This window comes from Pseudophryne corroboree (assembly GCF_028390025.1).
Source record: "Pseudophryne corroboree isolate aPseCor3 chromosome 3 unlocalized genomic scaffold, aPseCor3.hap2 SUPER_3_unloc_24, whole genome shotgun sequence".
NCBI classification, from domain to species: domain Eukaryota; kingdom Metazoa; phylum Chordata; class Amphibia; order Anura; family Myobatrachidae; genus Pseudophryne; species Pseudophryne corroboree.
In genome coordinates, this window is record NW_026967513.1 from 1,638,199 (window position 1) to 1,657,178 (window position 18,980).

Consider the following 18,980-nt stretch of genomic DNA (forward strand, 5'->3'; position numbering starts at 1 on the left):
CTCACCAATTACCTGCGGACGGTGCACGTCTAAGGAGAGAAAGAGGTGATCTATATACAGCGGGTCCCTCACGGCTAACAACACACCTGCCGCCCTACTTCTTAATTTGCAGCGGGCGACCAGGGAGTGTGAGGAGACCTTCAGTTGCGGGATCCCTGTGGACATTCAGCTGGCACACAAGCCACACTCTCCAGCACCATAACAGATTGGGTACACGGTGGATTTATAAGCATTATGCCACAGTGATTTATGGTAGTTGCAACTACCCACTTTTTTTATTTTTCATATAGTATTTTACATATATATATATATATATATATATAATGAGCATTTTTTAAAGATAGTGTTACTTACTATCTCTTTTTTAAAATAAAAATACATTTTGAGCCTTTTGACTCCTTTGGTAGTAAAATCTTTTCAGGGATTTCAATGTTTATAGTGTTATGAGCGCTTCTATTATTCCCCTTTCTTGAGTTTTTTTTCATTCTTAGGAGTATCACACAACTCCTTATAGAAGTGTACGTGCACCTAACATTACCTGTATAATAATAACCATACACAAAAACCTGCTCCCCCAGTATTATACTAATAACAACAGGACACCCCATTCTGCTCTCCCTTTATAGTAATAATAACATGACACCACAAGCTGCTCCCTCTGCAAAAAAATAATAATATTAGGACACAACAGGCTGCTCCCCCTGTATAATAATAATAACAAGACACCACAGCCTGCTTCCCCTGTATAATAATAATGACAGGACACCACAGGCTGCTGCCCCTGTATAATAATAATAAGCGGACACCACTAGCTACTCCTTTATAATATTAATAATAGGACAACAAAGGCTGCTGCTCCTGTATAATAATAATAATAATAATAATAATAATATTAACAGGACATCACAGGCTGCTCCCCTGTATAATAATAATAATAATAATAACAAAAACAACAACGGCACACCACAGGCTACTCCCCCTGTATAATAATAATAATAATAATAATAATAATAATAATACTTCCCCTGTATAATAATAACGGGATCCGGACTGAAAGTCGACAGTAAATAGGTCGACAATGTCTAGGTCGACCACTATTGGTCGACAGTAACTAGGTTGACAGGGTCAAAAGGTCGACAGGGTCAAAAGGTCGACATGTTCTAGGTCGACAGGTCAAAAGGTCGACATGAGTTTTTCACAATTGTTTTCTTTTTTTGAACCTTTTTATACTTAACGATCCACGTGGACTACGATTGGAACGGTAATCTGTGCCGAGCGAAGCGAAGGCACCATGCCCGAAGCATGGCGAGCGAAGCGAGCCATGCGAGGGGATGCGGTGCACTAATTGGGGTTCCCGGTCACTCTACGAAGAAAATGACACCAAAATAACATAAAAAATTCATGTCGACCTTTTGACCTGTCGACCTAGAACATGTCGACCTTTTGACCCTGTCGACCTTTTGACCCTGTCGACCTAGTTACTGTCGACCAATAGTGGTCGACCTAGACATTGTCGACCTAGTTACTGTCGACTTTCAATACCACACCCAATAATAACAGACCACAGGCTGCTCCTCCTGTATAATAACAGGACACCACAGGATGCTCCTATTGTATAATAATAATAATAATAACAACAGGACACCATAGGCTGCTCCCCCTGTATAATAATAATAACAGGACACCACAGGCTGCTCCTCCTGTATAATAACAGGACACCACAGGATGCTCCTATTGTATAATAATAATAATAATAATAACAACAACAACAGGACACCATAGGCTGCTCCCCCTGTATAATAATAATAACAATAATAATAGGACAACACAGGCTGCTCCCCCTGTATAATAATTGGACACCACAGGCTGCTCCCCCTGTATAATAATAATAATAATAATAATAACAACAACAACAACTGTACACCGCAGGCTACTCCCACTGTATAATAATAACAGGACACCACAGGCTGCTCCTCCTGTATAATAATAACAGGACACCACAGGCTGATCCTCCAGTATAATAATAATAATAATAACAATAATAACAACAACAACAGGACACCACAGGCTGCTCCATCTGTAGAGTAGGATGCCACAGGCTGTTCCTCCTGTCTATTATGACAACGCAGGATGCTACCCCTGTATATTATTGCAACACAGGCTGCTCCTCCTGTATACTATGACAAAACAAGATGTTACCCCTGTATATTATGACAACACAGGCCACTCCCCCTGTATACTATGACAGCACAGGGACAACACAGGTCACTCCCCCTGTATACTATGACAGCACAGGATGCTACCCCTGTATATTATGACAGCACAGGATGCTCCCCCTGTATACTATGACAGCACAGGATGCTACGCCAGTATATTATGACAACACAGGCCGCTCCCCCTGTATACTATGACAGCACAGGATGCTACCCCTGTATACTATGACAACACAGGATGCTACCCCTGTATATTATGACAGTACAGGACACTCCCCCTGTATATTATGACAGCACAGGATGCTCCCCCTGTATATTATGACAGCACAGGATGCTCCCCCTGTATACTATGACAGCACAGGATGCTCCCCCTGTATACTATGACAGCACATGCCGCTCCCGCTGTATATTATGACAACACAGGCCACTCCTCCTGTATACTATGACAGCACAGGGACAACACAGACCACTCACCCTGTATACTATGACAACACAGGCCGCTCTCCCTGTATTCTATGACAGCACAGATCGCTCCCACTGGATATTATGACAACACAGGCTGCTCCTCCTGTATACTATGACAACACAGGCCGCTCCCCCTGTACAGCACAATGCCAGAGGACACAACACCTGTAATGTCCTGTGTATAGAATTACGGTAACGGCGGGGTCTGCGCCACCTGTATTACGGTAACGGCGGGGTCTGCGCCACCTGTATTACGGTAACGGCAGGGCCTACGCCACCTGTATTACGGTAACGGCAGGAGCTGCGCCACCTGTATTACGGTAACGGCGGGGTCTGCACCACCTGTATTACGGTAACGGCAGGGCCTACGCCACCTGTATTACGGTAACGGCGGGGTCTGGGCCACCTGTATTACGGTAACGGCGGGGTCTGCGCCACCTGTATTACGCTAACGGCGGAGTCTGCGTCACCTGTATTACAGTAACGGCGGAGTCTTCGCCACCTGTATTACGCTAACGACGGGGTCTGCGTCACCTGTATTACAGTAAAGTCGGGGTCTGCACCACCTGTATTACGGTAACGGCGGGGTCTGCGCCACCTGTATTACGGTAACGTTGGGGTCTGCGCCACCTGTATTACGGTAACGGCGGGGTCTGGGCCACCTGTATTACGGTAACGGCGGGGTCTGCGCCACCTGTATTACGCTAACGGCGGAGTCTGCGTCACCTGTATTACAGTAACGGCGGGGTTTGCACCACCTGTATTACGGTAACGGCGGGGTCTGCGCCACCTGTATTACGGTAACGTTGGGGTCTGCGCCACCTGTATTACAGTAATAGGACACTAGAGTGTCAGCCACCTGTACAGGGATAATGCAGCACCAGAGGCTGCTCCAGCTGCACTATAACAAGGCACCAGAGGCTGCTCCCCCTGTAGTACAGAACCTGACACCAGAGCTGCTCAGCCTATAGAATAATAATAATAATATCATTACCTGCTGCCAGACACAGCAATGGCTGCTCTCTGCTCCTGCTGCCTTGTGGGAATGATAGAAGGAAGGCGGAGCTCAGACCAGGGGAAAATGGCCGCTGCTCCTGACGTCACTACTCAGCCAGGGAACCTATTGCTGCTGCCGGACTGGTCTACAAGAAAATGGCCGCCGGCCTCCTGCACTGAGGACATCTATGGTTCAAATATTACTGGGGCGGAGGTGCGGGCGTGGTGTAGAGGGGAAGGGCCAATAACCAGAAAGCAGCCTTTGCCAATCATGACCTACTTCCGGACTGTGCGTTCCACCTTACTTCCGGACTGTGCGTTCCACATACAGGAAGTGAGTTTTCATCGACAGCTGCTGCCTCCCAGTGTCCGTGGAGATCAGGTAATGGCGTCTTACTATACAGGGGGAGCAGCCCGTGGTGTCTTGTTGTTGTTATTATTATTATTATTATACAGGAGGAGCAGCCTGTGGTGTCCAGTTATTATTATTATTATACAGGAGGAGCAGCTTTTGGTGTCCTGTTATTACTTTTATACAGGAGGAGCAGCCTGTGGTGTCCTGTTATTATAATTAATTGTAATTTTTTTTACAGGGGGAGCAGCCTGTGGTGTCTTGTTATTATTATTATACAGGGGAAGCAGCCTGTGGTGTACTGTTGTTATTATTATACAGGGGGAGCAGCCTGTGGTGTCCTGTTGTTATTATTATTATTATTATTATTATTATACAGGGGGAGCAGCCTGTGGTGTATTGTTGTTATTATTATACAGGGAGAGCATCCTGTGGTGTCCTGTTAGTATTATTATACAGGGGCAGCAGCCTGTGGTGTCCTGTTGTTGTTATTATTATTATTATTATTACTATTATTATTATTATTATTAATATTATTATTATACATAGGGAGCAGCCTGTGGTGTCCTATTATTATTATTATTATTATTATTATTATTATTATTATTATTATTATACAGGGGGAGCAGCATGTAGTGTCCTGTTGTTGTTGTAGTAGTTGTTGTTGTTATTATTATCATTATTATCATTATTATACAGGGGAGCAGTCTCTAGTGTTCTGTTGTTATTATTTTATTATTATTATACAGGGGGAGCAGATTTTAGTGTCCTGTTGTTATTATTATTATTATTATTATTATACAGGGGAGCAGCCTGTAGTGTCCTGTTATTATTATTATTATACAGTAGGTGCAGCCAGTGGTGTCCTGTTGTTATTATTATTATTATTATTATTATTATTATACACGGGGGCAACCTGTAGTGTCCTGTTGTTATTATTATTATTATACAGGTTGAGCAGCCTGTGGTGTCCTGTTATTATTATTCAGGGATAGTAGCATGTGGTGTCCTGTTGTTGTTGTTGTTGTTGTTGTAGTAATAATAATAATAATAATAATAATACAGGGGGAGCGGACTGTGGTATCCTGTTGTTGTTGTTATTATTATTGTTATTATTATTATTATTATACAGAGGAAGCAGCCTGTAGTGTCCTGTTGTTGTTGTTGTTGTTGTTGTTGTTATTATTATTATTACTATTATTATTATTATTATTATTATTATACAGAGGGAGCAGCCTGTGGTGTCCTATTATTATTATTATTATTATTATTATTCAGGGGGAGCAGCATGTAGTGTCCTGTTGTTGTTGTTGTTATTATTATACAGGAGGAGCAGTCTCTTGTGTTCTGTTATTATTATTATTATTATCATCATTATTATTATTATTATTATTATTATACAGGGGAGCAGTCTCTAGTGTTCTGTTGTTGTTGTTGTTGTTGTTGTTGTTGTTGTTATTATTATTATTATTATTATTATTATACAGGAGGATAAGCCTGTGGTGTCTTGTTATTATTTTTAGTATACAGAGGGAGCAGCAGCCTGTGGTGTCCTGTATTTATTATTATTATTATTATTATTATTATTATTATTATTATTATATAGGAGGAGCAGCTTGTGGTGTCCTGTTATTATTGTACAGGCTGAGTAGCCTGTGGTGTCCTGTTATTATTATACTGGCTGAGTACCCTGTGGTGTCCTTTTTTTTATTATTATTATTATTATTATTATTATTATTATTATAACACAGGAGGAGCAACCTGTGGTGTCCTGTTAATAAAGACATATGTTATTATTTTTATACTGGATGCAGCCTTTAGTGTCGTTATTATTATTATTAATTTTATTATATGTAATTGTGGGGATTGAAAATATTGCTCAAATTCTAGGATATATTAAAGCAGAAACCATAATATCCCTGGCATGTGTAACAGATGATAATTGGAGCAGTGTGAAGCAAATGTATATCACACTCCTGGGAGTGTCACTGTGACATCACTTATATCTATAGTAATACAGGGACATGACTGGGGAGGTGAGGGGATCTGGGAGCGTCACAGTGACATCACTTATATCTACAGTAATAATACAGGGAAATGACTGGGTAGGTAAGAGGATCTGGGAGTATCACTGTGGCATCACTTATATCTAAATTAATAATACAAGGACATAACTGGGGAGGTGGGGGGATCTGGGAGTGTCATAGTGATGTCACTTATATCTATAGTAATAATACAGGGACATGACTGGGGAGGTGAGGGGGTCTGGGAGTGTCACAGTGACCTCATATGTATAGTATTAATACAGGGACATGAATGGGGAGGTGAGGGGATCTAGGAGCATCACTGTGACATCACTTATATCTATAGTAATAATACAGGTACATGATTGGAGAGGTGAGAGAATCTGGGAGTGTCACAGTGACATACCATATATCTATAGTAATAATACAGGGACATGACTGGGAAGGTGATAGGATCTGGGAGCGTCACAGTGACTTCACTTATATCTATAGTGTTAATACAGGGACATGACTAAGGAGGTGAGGGGATCTGGGAGCGTCAGAGTGAGGTCACTAATTTCTATAGTAATAATACAGGGACAAGACTGGCGAGGTGAGGGGATCTGGGAGTGTATATATTGATATTTGATGTCTCCACCATTACACAGGATTACACAATAGTGAAGAAGACATCCAATAAGTGTGAGATAACCAGCAGCCATCCCCGTGTGTCAGGAGGACTGAGTAGAACACAGAGCCCCATCACGGTGCCTCCACCTCACTCACTGACACCTGAGAGACACAATGACCAGAAGATCCTGGAACTCACCAAAAAGATCATTCAGTTGCTGACTGGAGAGGTGACTGCTGGGAATGGGACATTATACAGTAACACCAGGGGACGTGTCTGAGTGATGACTGGAGAGGTGACTGCTGGGAATGGGGCATTATACAGTACACCAGGGGATGTGTCTGGGTGATGACTGGAGAGGTGACTGCAGGGAATGGGGCATTATACAGTACACCAGGGGGCATGTCTGGGTGATGACTGGAGAGGTGACTGCTGGGAATGGGGCATTATACAGTAACACCAGGGGATGTGTCTGGGTGATGACTGGAGAGGTGACTGCTGGGAATAGGGCATTATACAGTAACACCAGGGGACGTGTCTGGGTGATGACTGGAGAGGTGACCGCTGGGAATGGGACATTATACAGTAACACCAGGGGATGTGTCTGGGTGATGACTGGAGAGGTGACTGCTGGGAATGGGGCATTATACAGTAACACCAGGGGACGTGTCTGGTGATAACTGGAGAGGTGACTGCTGGGAATGGGACATTATACAGTAACACCAGGGGACGTGTCTGGGTGATGACTGGAGAGGTGACTGCTGGGAATGGGACATTATACAGTAACACCAGGGCATGTGTCTGGGTGATGACTGGAGAGGTGACTGCTGGGAATGGGACATTATACAGTAACACCAGGGGATGTGTCTGGGTGATGACTGGAGAGGTGACTGCTGGGAATGGGACATTATACAGTAACACCAGGGGATGTGTCTGGGTGATGACTGGAGAGGTGACTGCTGGGAATGGGGCATTATACAGTAACACCAGGGGATGTGTCTGGGTGATGACTGGAGAGGTGACTGCTGGGAATGGGGCATTATACAGTAACACCAGGGGATGTGTCTGGGTGATGACTGGAGAGGTGACTGCTGGGAATGGGACATTATACAGTAACACCAGGGGATGTGTCTGGGTGATGACTGGAGAGGTGACTGCTGGGAATGGGACATTATACAGTAACACCAGGGGATGTGTCTGGGTGATGACTGGAGAGGTGACTGCTGGGAATGGGACATTATACAGTAACACCAGGGGATGTGTCTGGGTGATGACTGGAGAGGTGACTGCTGGGAATGGGGCATTATAAAGTAACACCAGGGGATATGTCTGGGTGATGACTGGAGAGGTGACTGCTGGGAATGGGGCATTATACAGTAACACCAGGGGATGTGTCTGGGTGATGACTGGAGAGGTGACTGCTGGGAATGGGACATTTTACAGTAACACCAGGGGATGTGTCTGGGTGATGACTGGAGAGGTGACTGCTGGGAATGGGACATTATACAGTAACACCAGGGGATGTGTCTGGGTGATGACTGGAGAGGTGACTGCTGGGAATGGGGCATTATACAGTAACACCAGGAGACATGTCTGGGTGAGGACTGTATCACTGTGTGTGTCAGGTGTCTATAAGGTGTCAGGATGTCACTGTCTATGTCTCCATACAGGAGGGGGAGTATATAGAGGAACACAGGGGTCTGTACAAGGACGTGATGATGGAGAATCACCAGCCCCTCACATCACTGGGTAAGAGGAGACTGTCATGTATTGTACAGGGGAGAGCAGGTATTGGGGCCCCCTATATACACACATCATCTGATAATCACATATATACACTGTACTCAGTCACTGTGTGTCTCCTACAGATGGACCCAGTAACAGAGATACCCCAGAGAGATGTCCCCGTCCTCTGTATTCCCAGGATTGTACAGAGGAGAATCACAGGACCCCACAGGAGGATCAGGTAGGTGGGCTTTAGGGTCTCCCCAATATACCAAAGTGACTGTCACTATATGATGTGTAGAGCAGCTGTGTGTATCAATATATTTGTATTAATCTATTACTGAAATCAACAATTATTACAGTATTCTTTTATTGATGGTTTACATAGGGTGAAGCCCAATTAAATAATATTAAAGTCAAAGATACAGAGGGAGAAGAAGAGACGTATGTGACTGATATAAAGTCAGAAGATATAGAGGGAGAAGAAGAGACGTATGTGACTGATATAAAGGCAGAAGATATAGAGGGAGAAGAAGAGACGTATGTGGCTGATATAAAGGCAGAAGATATAGAGGGAGAAGAAGAGACGTATGTGACTGATATAAAGGCAGAAGATATAGAGGGAGAAGAAGAGATGTATGTGACTGATATAAAGGCAGAAGATATAGAGGGAGAAGAAGAGACGTATGTGACTGATATGAAGGCAGAAGATATAGAGGGAGAAGAAGAGACGTATGTGACTGATATAAAGGCAGAAGATATAGAGGGAGAAGAAGAGACGTATGTGGCTGATATAAAGGCAGAAGATATAGAGGAAGAAGAAGAGACGTATGTGACTGATATAGAGGCAGAAGATATAGAGGGAGAAGAAGAGACGTATGTGACTGATATAGAGGCAGAAGATATAGAGGGAGAAGAAGAGACGTATGTGACTGATATAAAGGCAGAAGATATAGAGGAAGAAGGAGAGACGTATGTAACTGATATAAAGGCAGAAGATATAGAGGGAGAAGAAGAGATGTATGTGACTGATATAAAGGCAGAAGATATAGAGGGAGAAGAAGAGACGTATGTGACTGATATAAAGGCAGAAGATATAGAAGGAGAAGAAGAGACGTATGTGACTGATATAGAGGCAGAAGATATAGAGGGAGAAGAAGAGACGTATGTGACTGATATAAAGGCAGAAGATACAGAGGGAGAAGAAGAGACATATGTGACTGATATAAAGGCAGAAGATATAGAGGAAGAAGAAGAGACGTATGTGACTGATATAAAGGCAGAAGATATAGATGGAGAAGAAGAGACGTATGTGACTGATATGAAGGCAGAAGATCTAGAGTTAGAAGAAGAGACGCATGTGACTGATATAAAGGCAGAAGATATAGAGGGAGAAGAAGAGACGTATGTGACTGATATGAAGGCAGAAGATCTAGAGTTAGAAGAAGAGACGCATGTGACTGATATAAAGGCAGAAGATATAGAGGGAGAAGAAGAGACGTATGTGACTGATATGAAGGCAGAAGATACAGAGGGAGAAGAAGAGACGTATGTGACTGATATAAAGGCAGAAGATATAGAGGGAGAAGAAGAGACGTATGTGACTGATATAAAGGCAGAAGATATAGAGGGAGAAGTAGAGACGTATGTGACTGATATGAAGGCAGAAGATCTAGAGTTAGAAGAAGAGACGCATGTGACTGATATAAAGGCAGAAGATATAGAGGGAGAAGAAGAGACGTATGTGACTGATATGAAGGCAGAAGATCTAGAGTTAGAAGAAGAGACGCATGTGACTGATATAAAGGCAGAAGATATAGAGGGAGAAGAAGAGACGTATGTGACTGATATGAAGGCAGAAGATACAGAGGGAGAAGAAGAGACGTATGTGACTGATATAAAGGCAGAAGATATAGAGGGAGAAGAAGAGACGTATGTGACTGATATAAAGGCAGAAGATATAGAGGGAGAAGAAAAGACGTATGTGACTGATATAAAGGCAGAAGATATAGAGGGAGAAGAAGAGACGTATGTGAGGGGTGATCAGCAGTGTAAGGAGGAGGAGATCCCTACAGATATCAGCACAGGTGAGTAATAAACACTTATTACAGAAAAGAGTCACATATTCTCCTTGCTCAGTCACCACAGCAATCTCTTATCCTACACCCTCCTCTGTCGGTACAAACTAATGAGGAATATTTATTTTCCCAGTGGGGAAGTCAGGAGCCATCAGCCCCTATTATACTCCTGCTCTCCCCCTCACATCATGTCACTGTGTGCTACCAGCCCAGAGATCTGACCAGTCTCCTCCCCACACTCTCTGGTGTATCTCATACATCAGGAGCCATCAGCCTCTATTATACTCCTGCTCCCCCTCACATCATGTCACTGTGTGTTACCAGCCCAGAGATCTGACCAGTCTTCTCCCCACACTCTCTGGTGTATCTCATACATCAGGAGCCATCAGTCCCTATTATACTCCTGCTCTCCCCCTCACATCATGTCACTGTGTGTTACCAGCCCAGATATCTGACCAGTCTCCTCCCCACACTCTCTGGTGTATCTCATACATCAGGAGCCATCAGCCTCTATTATACTCCTGCTCCCCCTCACATCATGTCACTGTGTGTTACCAGCCCAGAGATCTGACCAGTCTTCTCCCCACACTCTCTGGTGTATCTCATACATCAGGAGCCATCAGCCACTATTATTCTAGGCTGGGGATACTGGGATGGTCTTAGTACTATGGGGTATAGATCGGGTCTATTGGAGCCTGGCACTTTAAGAAATCATTAGTGTGTGCTGGCTCCTCCCCTCTATGTCCCTCCTACCAGACTACATTTAGAAAAATGTGCCCAAGGAGCCGGGTGCAATCTCTGGAGCTCCAGAGAGTTTTCTTCAGATTTTATTTTAGTTTTTGTTTTCAGGAAGAACGGGTTGGCACCAGTCTGCCTGCGTCGTGAGACTTAGGGGGGTACCGGTACCAACCTCTTGAACGGTTAATAGTCCAGATCCCCGCTGACAGGACATAGCTCCTGAAAGGGGTTGTTTCGCTCACCCACAGCGGTGTGCACTCTTCCCCACAGCATGCCGCCACCTCTAATTGAGTGGTGAGTGCTAAACCGGTTCAGATGGCGGCATTAGGGCAGCGGGCACAGTGCTGCTGTTGTCCCTCTATGCAAGCATGATGACACCCAGACGTGACTGAAATCTTTTAGTCTCGCTCCCACCTGCCTGATCTCCAGGCTGAGAGGTCCACCATCATGCTGAATATTTGGAGGAAGCAGAACCTGGATTCTGTCCCTGGGAACCTGTTGGTGCAGGTTTTTTTGATCTTCCCCGACCTCCTGTAAAGAAGGTGGGAGGGGGTTTGGATTTTTTAAATGTTGCGGTCCAAAAGGACTGCAGTGTAGGTGTATGATTTCCTAGCTGGGGCTGCTGCTGTGGGAAGAAATGTCTTACCCGCAGTCGCCGTGGAAATCAACGAATCCAATGCGTCCCCAAATAGTGCCTGACCTGTGAATGGCAGGTTCTCCACACTTTTCTTTGATACTGCATCCGCAGTCCATTGGCGTAGCCAGAGTCCTCTGCGTGCCGAGACAGCCATGGAAGAAGCAGGCCAATGTCCTTCATTGCCTCCACCATGAAACCTGCAGAATCCTGTATGTGACGTAAAAACAAGTCAATGTCACTCCTATCCATAGAATCTAAGTCCTCTAGTAAGGTGTCTGACCACTTTACTATGGCTTTAGAAATCTACGCACAAGCAATAGTGGGCCTTAAAGCTACGCTTGTAGCAGTGTATAGTGATTTGAGCGTAGTCTTAATCTTGCGGTCAGCCGGCTCCTTTATGGCGGTTGAAACAGGGACAGGTAAAATCACCTTTTTAGACAGCCTAGATACAGAAGCATCTACTATAGGTGGATTTTCCCACTTCTTCCTATCCTCTTCAGGGAAAGGGAAAGCAATGAGAATTCTTTTAGGGATCTGGAATTTTTTCTCTGGGTTTTCCCAGGATTTCTCATACGTCCTAGAGGATGCTGGGGACTCCGTAAGGACCATGGGGTATAGACGGGATCCGCAGGAGACATGGGCACACTATAAGACTTTGAATGGGTGTGAACTGGCTCCTCCCCTTATGTCTGGCATGACATGTATACAGTGCACGGACACTGTATACGAACCCCCGCCAGCATGAACCGTTAAAATAACAGCGGGGCTGAAGCGCGCCGAAACGGGGGCGTGGCTTAGCCCTCACAGCACGATACAGCGCCATTCTCTCCAACAGTCCCCGCCAAAAGCTCTGTGTACATAGCAGTGTAAACAAAGTGGGGCACAGTGATTAGTGCAATATACAAGTATAGCACTATGTTAGATCATGGCCGTGTAGTCAGTGTGTTGTATATAAGTGTCTGTGTTTTCCCTGTCAGATACCCACTATAGCTTTTAGTACACATGTGTCGACATGTGTGAGGGCTCTGTCGCAGACAGTTATGGGACTATCTCTGTCGGCATTGCCGACTCCTGTGGTACTTGATTGAGTAAATGAAGTGTCAGCAGGTTGGTAGTGGTATTCTTTCAAAGAGTAAACACGCTATGGGAGACACAGTAGTATGTGGGTGACCCTGTCGGCACCAACTGTCAATACTGGGTGTAAATTAACATGCTGTAACTGCCTTATACCTGTATATATATTTATATGTATATGTATGGTACGGTTTCATGGGCCTGTAGCTCGAGCACAGACATGGTAGTATTGTGGGGGTGTGATATTAAAATTATATATGTATATTTCCCTCGGACCCCTCGGGGTCGCAAGAATGTTATTTTGCCTGGTTACTACTCCCTGCTGTCGACGATTGCTAGGTTTTCTGTCGACCATAAGGTTTCCTGTTAGATCCACAACTGGGGCATTCAGTACATGGTCATACACATTCAGAACACATTGATGTCACTAGGGACCCAATGGTTCCGGACAATCCGCTTATATGTATGGTGTATGTGTATATATATATATATGTAGGATATGTGTATTACATTATGTATATTCATATTATGATTTCTAATGAGTGCTGAAGTAAAAGTATTCCTTCTCATGTGCTGGTCGCTCTGTTGATAAAGCTCTAGGTCGGCCGTGACGAGTTGGTCTCAGATCCTCACAAGGAGTCCGAATGTTTATTATTTTCCCGCTGCGGATTGAATACTGTGAAAGTCAACTCCTGGTCTGCACGGGGCCCTGTCATAAAGGATCGTACACAGGAAGCTAAGTGATATTTTATTCTATGCTTTGGAGTTATTTGCATTACCTGCACATGGGGGAGTGTTTATATTTGGAAAGACATCCAATAGAATTACCCTATAGAGAGAGGGGGTGTGTCTTATGTTGATTCTTCTCTATAACATGGCGGCAGGCTGCCGTGCGACTGCAGGAGGTGTGGCCGGGGGAATGCTGAGGCTGACTCCGAGAGATACTGGAGTGTTTCCCTGGGACGGTGTACCGCTGTTAGGGGAGGCCTCAGTCAATCTCGGCGGATACCACTGGTAAGTGTAACTTCGTGAGTTAGATTCCCTCACAACGGTTGGTGACGCATTCTGCTGTGGGATGCAGTCATTTTAACCGGTTCGATACCGTTCTTTTTTCCCTTTCGGTGCAGATTGTGGAAGGTGAAAAGTAAGAGTTCTGCAGCCTTGTCAGGTTCGCAGAAGCGGATGTCGTTTTCTGTTTCTACCACATCCACCGCATGTCGCTGGGTCTATCTGGCTGGAGGCCACTCTGGTGGGTACTCGTCCAATACTCTTCAGTCAGTCCGGGAATGGACTTGGACCTGTGAGTTAATAATGGAATCCTAAGGGGGACATCCTGGAGTTTACAGATGAATCCCCTCACTGATTTTTAAAGTAAATCTTACCGATTCCCCTCTGAAAGGGGAGGTAGTACGCGACGCCATACCAGAGTTGCGTCAGGTTCAGGGCATTGTCCTGCTGTCCCTGTTAAAAAAAAAAAAGAAAGAAAACCAAGATTTCTCCTTACGAATTTGAACTACAAGATGGAATCTCTCAGGCCAGGGAGCTCCAGCACGTAAAGGTAGAAAGGGGTTAAATGCATTGTTCTCCGCATTTAGCTTACCTGGGTTGATGTCCAGGATTGTCTTTGCCATTTCACCGGAGTGATGGCAGTATGATGGGTTTCTTTCAGTAGTAGGAGCCATTGTTATTCTGTACTCAGACGCTCTCCGGATTAAGGCGAGGTCAAGAAACAAGTGGTGCAAATCGTTGTTTCTCTCTGACTGTTCTTCAACACATGGAATGGCTGTTGTTCCCAATGACGGAGATGTCGGAGGTGGATATCAGAGTAGATACTGAACGGTTGAAGTTGTGTGTGTTCCTGTGGAAAGAGGTCTGAGGATCCGGAGTCGGGTCAGATTTGCAGTGACAATCCATCATTATGTTCCGTTGATGAAGAAGATGGGTGCGGCCTAAGAGGCCTTTTCGGTGAGCAGGTCAAATGCCAGAGTGGTTTTCACGGGGCCAGTTGGAAATGTGGTCCGGATCTCACCTGCACAGGCCAGGATATCACTCCTGTGGTGTCTGCTCAGTTCTCACCTCCTAGAGGGAGGAAGGTTCAGAATCCAGGATGAGATCCTGGTGTCCCTGCATGCAGATCTCCGAGACTGGGGAGCAGTCCTTGCAAGGGAAGTATTTCCAGAGGAAAAGGTCAAGCTGGGAAGTTTGTCTGCAATAAGCTTTCTTGAAGTAAGAGCTATTTTCAATGAACATATGCTTCGTGATCTACCCGTGTTAATTCTGTCGGACGACTTGACAGCAGTGGTGTAAGTAAGCCGCTAGGGTGGAAAAAGGAGCAAAGCGGCAATGGCAGAAGCCGAAAAAGTTTTCAGCTGGGTGAAAAGACTGGTAACCGCTATATTAGCAGTCGTCGTTCCGGATGTGAACGACAGAGAAATAGATTCCTTTGACGGGATTGCCGTTACCAAATTCGGTAGAGGCCCATTCCACTAGGAAGGTGGGCTCTTCTTGGGCGGCTGCCCGAGGCATCTCGGCATTACAGTTGTGCCGAGCAGCTACTTGGTCGGGTTCAAACACTTTTGCAAAATTCTACAAGTTTGATACCCTGGCTGATGAGGACCTCGCGTTTGCTCAATCTGTGCTGCAGAGTCATCCGCACTCTCCCGCCCATTTGGGAGCTTTGGTATAAACCCCATGATCCTTACGAAGTCCCCAGCAACCTTTAGGATGTAAGAGAAAATAAGATTTTAAACCTACCTGTAAATCTGTTTCTCCTAGACCGTAGAGGATGCTGGGCGCCCGTCCCAGTGCGGACTATTTCTGCAAGACTTGTATATAGTTGTTGCTTTCATAAGGGTTATGTTACAGTTGGAATCGGTCTTTGACTGATGCTGTTTTTGTTCATACTGGTAACTGGTTGCGTAGTATATTCCAGGTTATATGGTATGATTGGTGTGGGCTGGTATGAATCTTGCCCTTAAATTAACAAAATCCTTTCCTCATATTGTCCATCTCCCCTGGGCAGTTTCTCTAACTGAGGTCTGGAGGAGGGGCATAGAGGGAGGAGCCAGTGCACACCCATACTAAAACTTCTTTAGAGTGCCCATATCTCCTGCGGAGCCCGTCTATACCCCATGGTCCTTACGGAGTCCCCAGCATCCTCTACGGACTAGGAGAAAAAGATTTACCGGTAGGTTTAAAATCTTATTTTTATATACTAACAGGGGTGACAGGTGTGGTACATCTCTGCAAAGGCAGATCCAATCTCTTTCTCATTAGGACTCTGCTGTCTTCCCTGCACTCTCACTCAGATGTTCACTGCTGCCAGTAGCACACGTGTGAGAAGCAGAAGTATGGCGGCAGCTGTATTGATCCTGATATGTAATTCTCTGTATCATACTTACTGTACACACATCTTCCTTATTACTATTGTGAATATAGAGGTAAGACACTGATGATGGGGGTGTAAGAGTGGATTATAACCTAGCAGATGATGATTGCAGGGTATTATATGGTGTATTGCATGTAATACCTTGTACCACACCTTCTCTGCTGTAGCAATATACCTTATATAAGGGTGAGTAACACATGTACAGGCTTACCAGCGTATGAGCACACACATAAAGGAATGCTACCTTACCAATGCTTCCAGGAGTAATATTAGGAGACATTTCTCTGATCCATCAGCTCATATGACTGATATTATTGTTCATCTAGAATCTCCAATTCATACGATATGTTCCCCATCCATTGTTTTACATTGGTGCTGACATAGGACTTGGCGAGTGACTACATCTCCATTTATACTTCATGGTTAGTTACCAGTACAAGAGAGAGATATATCTAAGTCTTATTATAATATTACATTTGTTATTGTGAGTGTTCTCAGGAGGGTGGACACAATGATAGTCTGAGACACAATATTATAAAGCCTTCATTAAAAGTTATGTTTTATTATACACACATTTACAATTAAGTGTCCCAGAGAGTCGTCTTCTCCTATTGTTTACAGGATTAATATTGTTACAGAAAATGTCACATTTCCATAATGTATTTTATTTCCAGCAGATGGACACACAAGCAGGAATATCTCAGAAGGACATCTAATGTTATCCCCGGATTGTGACATAAAAGATAATGACAGTAGACAGGATTCTCCAGGAGCTAACCCCATTACCCCAATTATACATCCAGCTCTATCAGCTGGTCCCTCTGATCCTGGGAAATGTTCTCCTGATCACTCTGATATTGGTGCATCTGTTACAGCTCGGAGAGTAGATACAGTGTTTCCGTGTTCTATAGATGCCAAATGTTTTACACAGAACACAAAGCTTATTACCCATCAGCCAGCTAAGGCAGGGGAGAGGCCATTTCCATGTTCTGAGTGTGGGAAATGTTTTACATACAAATCAGCTCTTGTTACACATCAGAGAAGACACACAGGTGAGAAGCCATTTCCATGTTCTGACTGTGGAAAATATTTTACATGGAAATCACAACTTGTTACACATCAGCAAAGTCACACAGGTGAGAAGCCATTTTCATGTCCTGAGTGTGGGAAATGTTTTGCACAGAAATCAGATCTTGTTACACATCAGCAAAGTCACACAGGTGAGAATCCATTTCCATGCTCTGAGTGTGGGAAAGGTTTTGCACGGAAATCACAACTTGTTACACATCAGCGAAGTCACACAGGTGAGAATCCATTTCCATGCTCTGAGTGTGGGAAAGGTTTTGCACACACATCAGCTCTTCTTATACATCACAGAAGTCACACTGGTGAGAAGCCATTTCCATGTTCTGAGTGTGGGAAATTCTTTGCACAAAAATCAGATCTTGTTAAACATCAGAGAAGTCACACAGGTGAGAAGCCTTTTTCTTGCTCTGAGTGTGGGAAATGTTTTACATGGAAATCACAACTTGTTATACATCAGAGAAGTCACACAGGTGAGACTCCATTTACATGCCCTGAATGTGGGAAATGTTTATTACACAAATCAGATCTTATTAGTCATAATAGAAGTCACACAGGTGAGAATCCAATTACTTGCTCTGAGTGTGGGAAATGTTTTACATGGAAATCACAACTTGTTATACATCAGAGAAGTCACACAGGTGAGAAGCCATTTCCATGTTCTGAGTGTGGGAAATGTTTTGCATACAAATCAGATCTTGTTAAACATCAGAGAAGTCACACAGGTGCAAAGCCATTTTCTTGCTCTGAGTGTGGGAAATGTTTTACACAGAAATCACATCTTGTTAGACATCAGCAAAGTCACACAGGTGAGAATCCATTTCCATGCTCTGAGTGTGGGAAATGTTTTTCACACAAATCAGCTCTTGTTATACATCACAGAAGTCACACAGGTGAGAAGCCTTTTTCTTGCTCTGAGTGTGGGAAATGTTTTACACGGAAATCACAACTTGTTATACATCACAGAAGTCACACAGGTGAGAACCCATTTCCATGTTCTGAGTGTGGGAAATGTTTTGCACAAAAATCAGATCTTGTTAAACATCAGAGAAGTCACACAGGTGAGAAGCCTTTTTCTTGCTCTGAGTGTGGGAAATGTTTTACACGGAAATCACAACTTGTTACACATCAGAGAAGTCACACAGGTGAGAAGCCATTTTAATCTTCTGGAGTATACTTATCATTGCCATGCGTTGTTCTTCAAGGTTCTTATCCTATCTCCTATGCTTTTTGCAATAATACATGCTACCGCAGGGTGAAATAATCAGATGTCATGCCCTCATCTACCACTGCTATGCAGATGACCTGTCTTTTGCTCCGGGTACTGAGAACCCAGTACCAATCCTAAATGGTTGTCTAGCTGATCTCCAAGTGTGGGTGATGCCAGTTGGCTGTGACTCAGTCCTGGTGAAACAGGTCCTTATGATAGAAGCTCACCAACAAAGGGCAGGGCAACAGCTCAACTTTGCAAACCAACCAGGCTTGCGCCTGGGGGTTCAGAGTTATAAAATGCTGATATGGGAGTCATTCTGATTTCGTTTGTTGCCAATTTTCGCTATGCTGCGATTAGTTGCAAATTGCGCATGCGGAAGGCACG

General features: G+C 44.2%; 1 protein-coding gene across 1 annotated transcript in view; it reads left to right on the forward strand.

Annotated features, from left to right (window-relative positions):
- LOC134983782 (zinc finger protein 585A-like) overlaps positions 1 to 18,677 on the forward strand; it is a 213,333-nt gene extending 194,656 nt beyond the window's left edge. The window contains exon 7 of the mRNA XM_063949418.1: positions 17,212 to 18,677. Within this exon, the coding sequence (XP_063805488.1) occupies positions 17,212 to 18,545 (1,334 nt within the window). The 3' untranslated portion in view covers positions 18,546 to 18,677. The remainder of the gene's footprint in view (positions 1 to 17,211) is intronic.
- Positions 18,678 to 18,980: the final 303 nt, after the last annotated feature.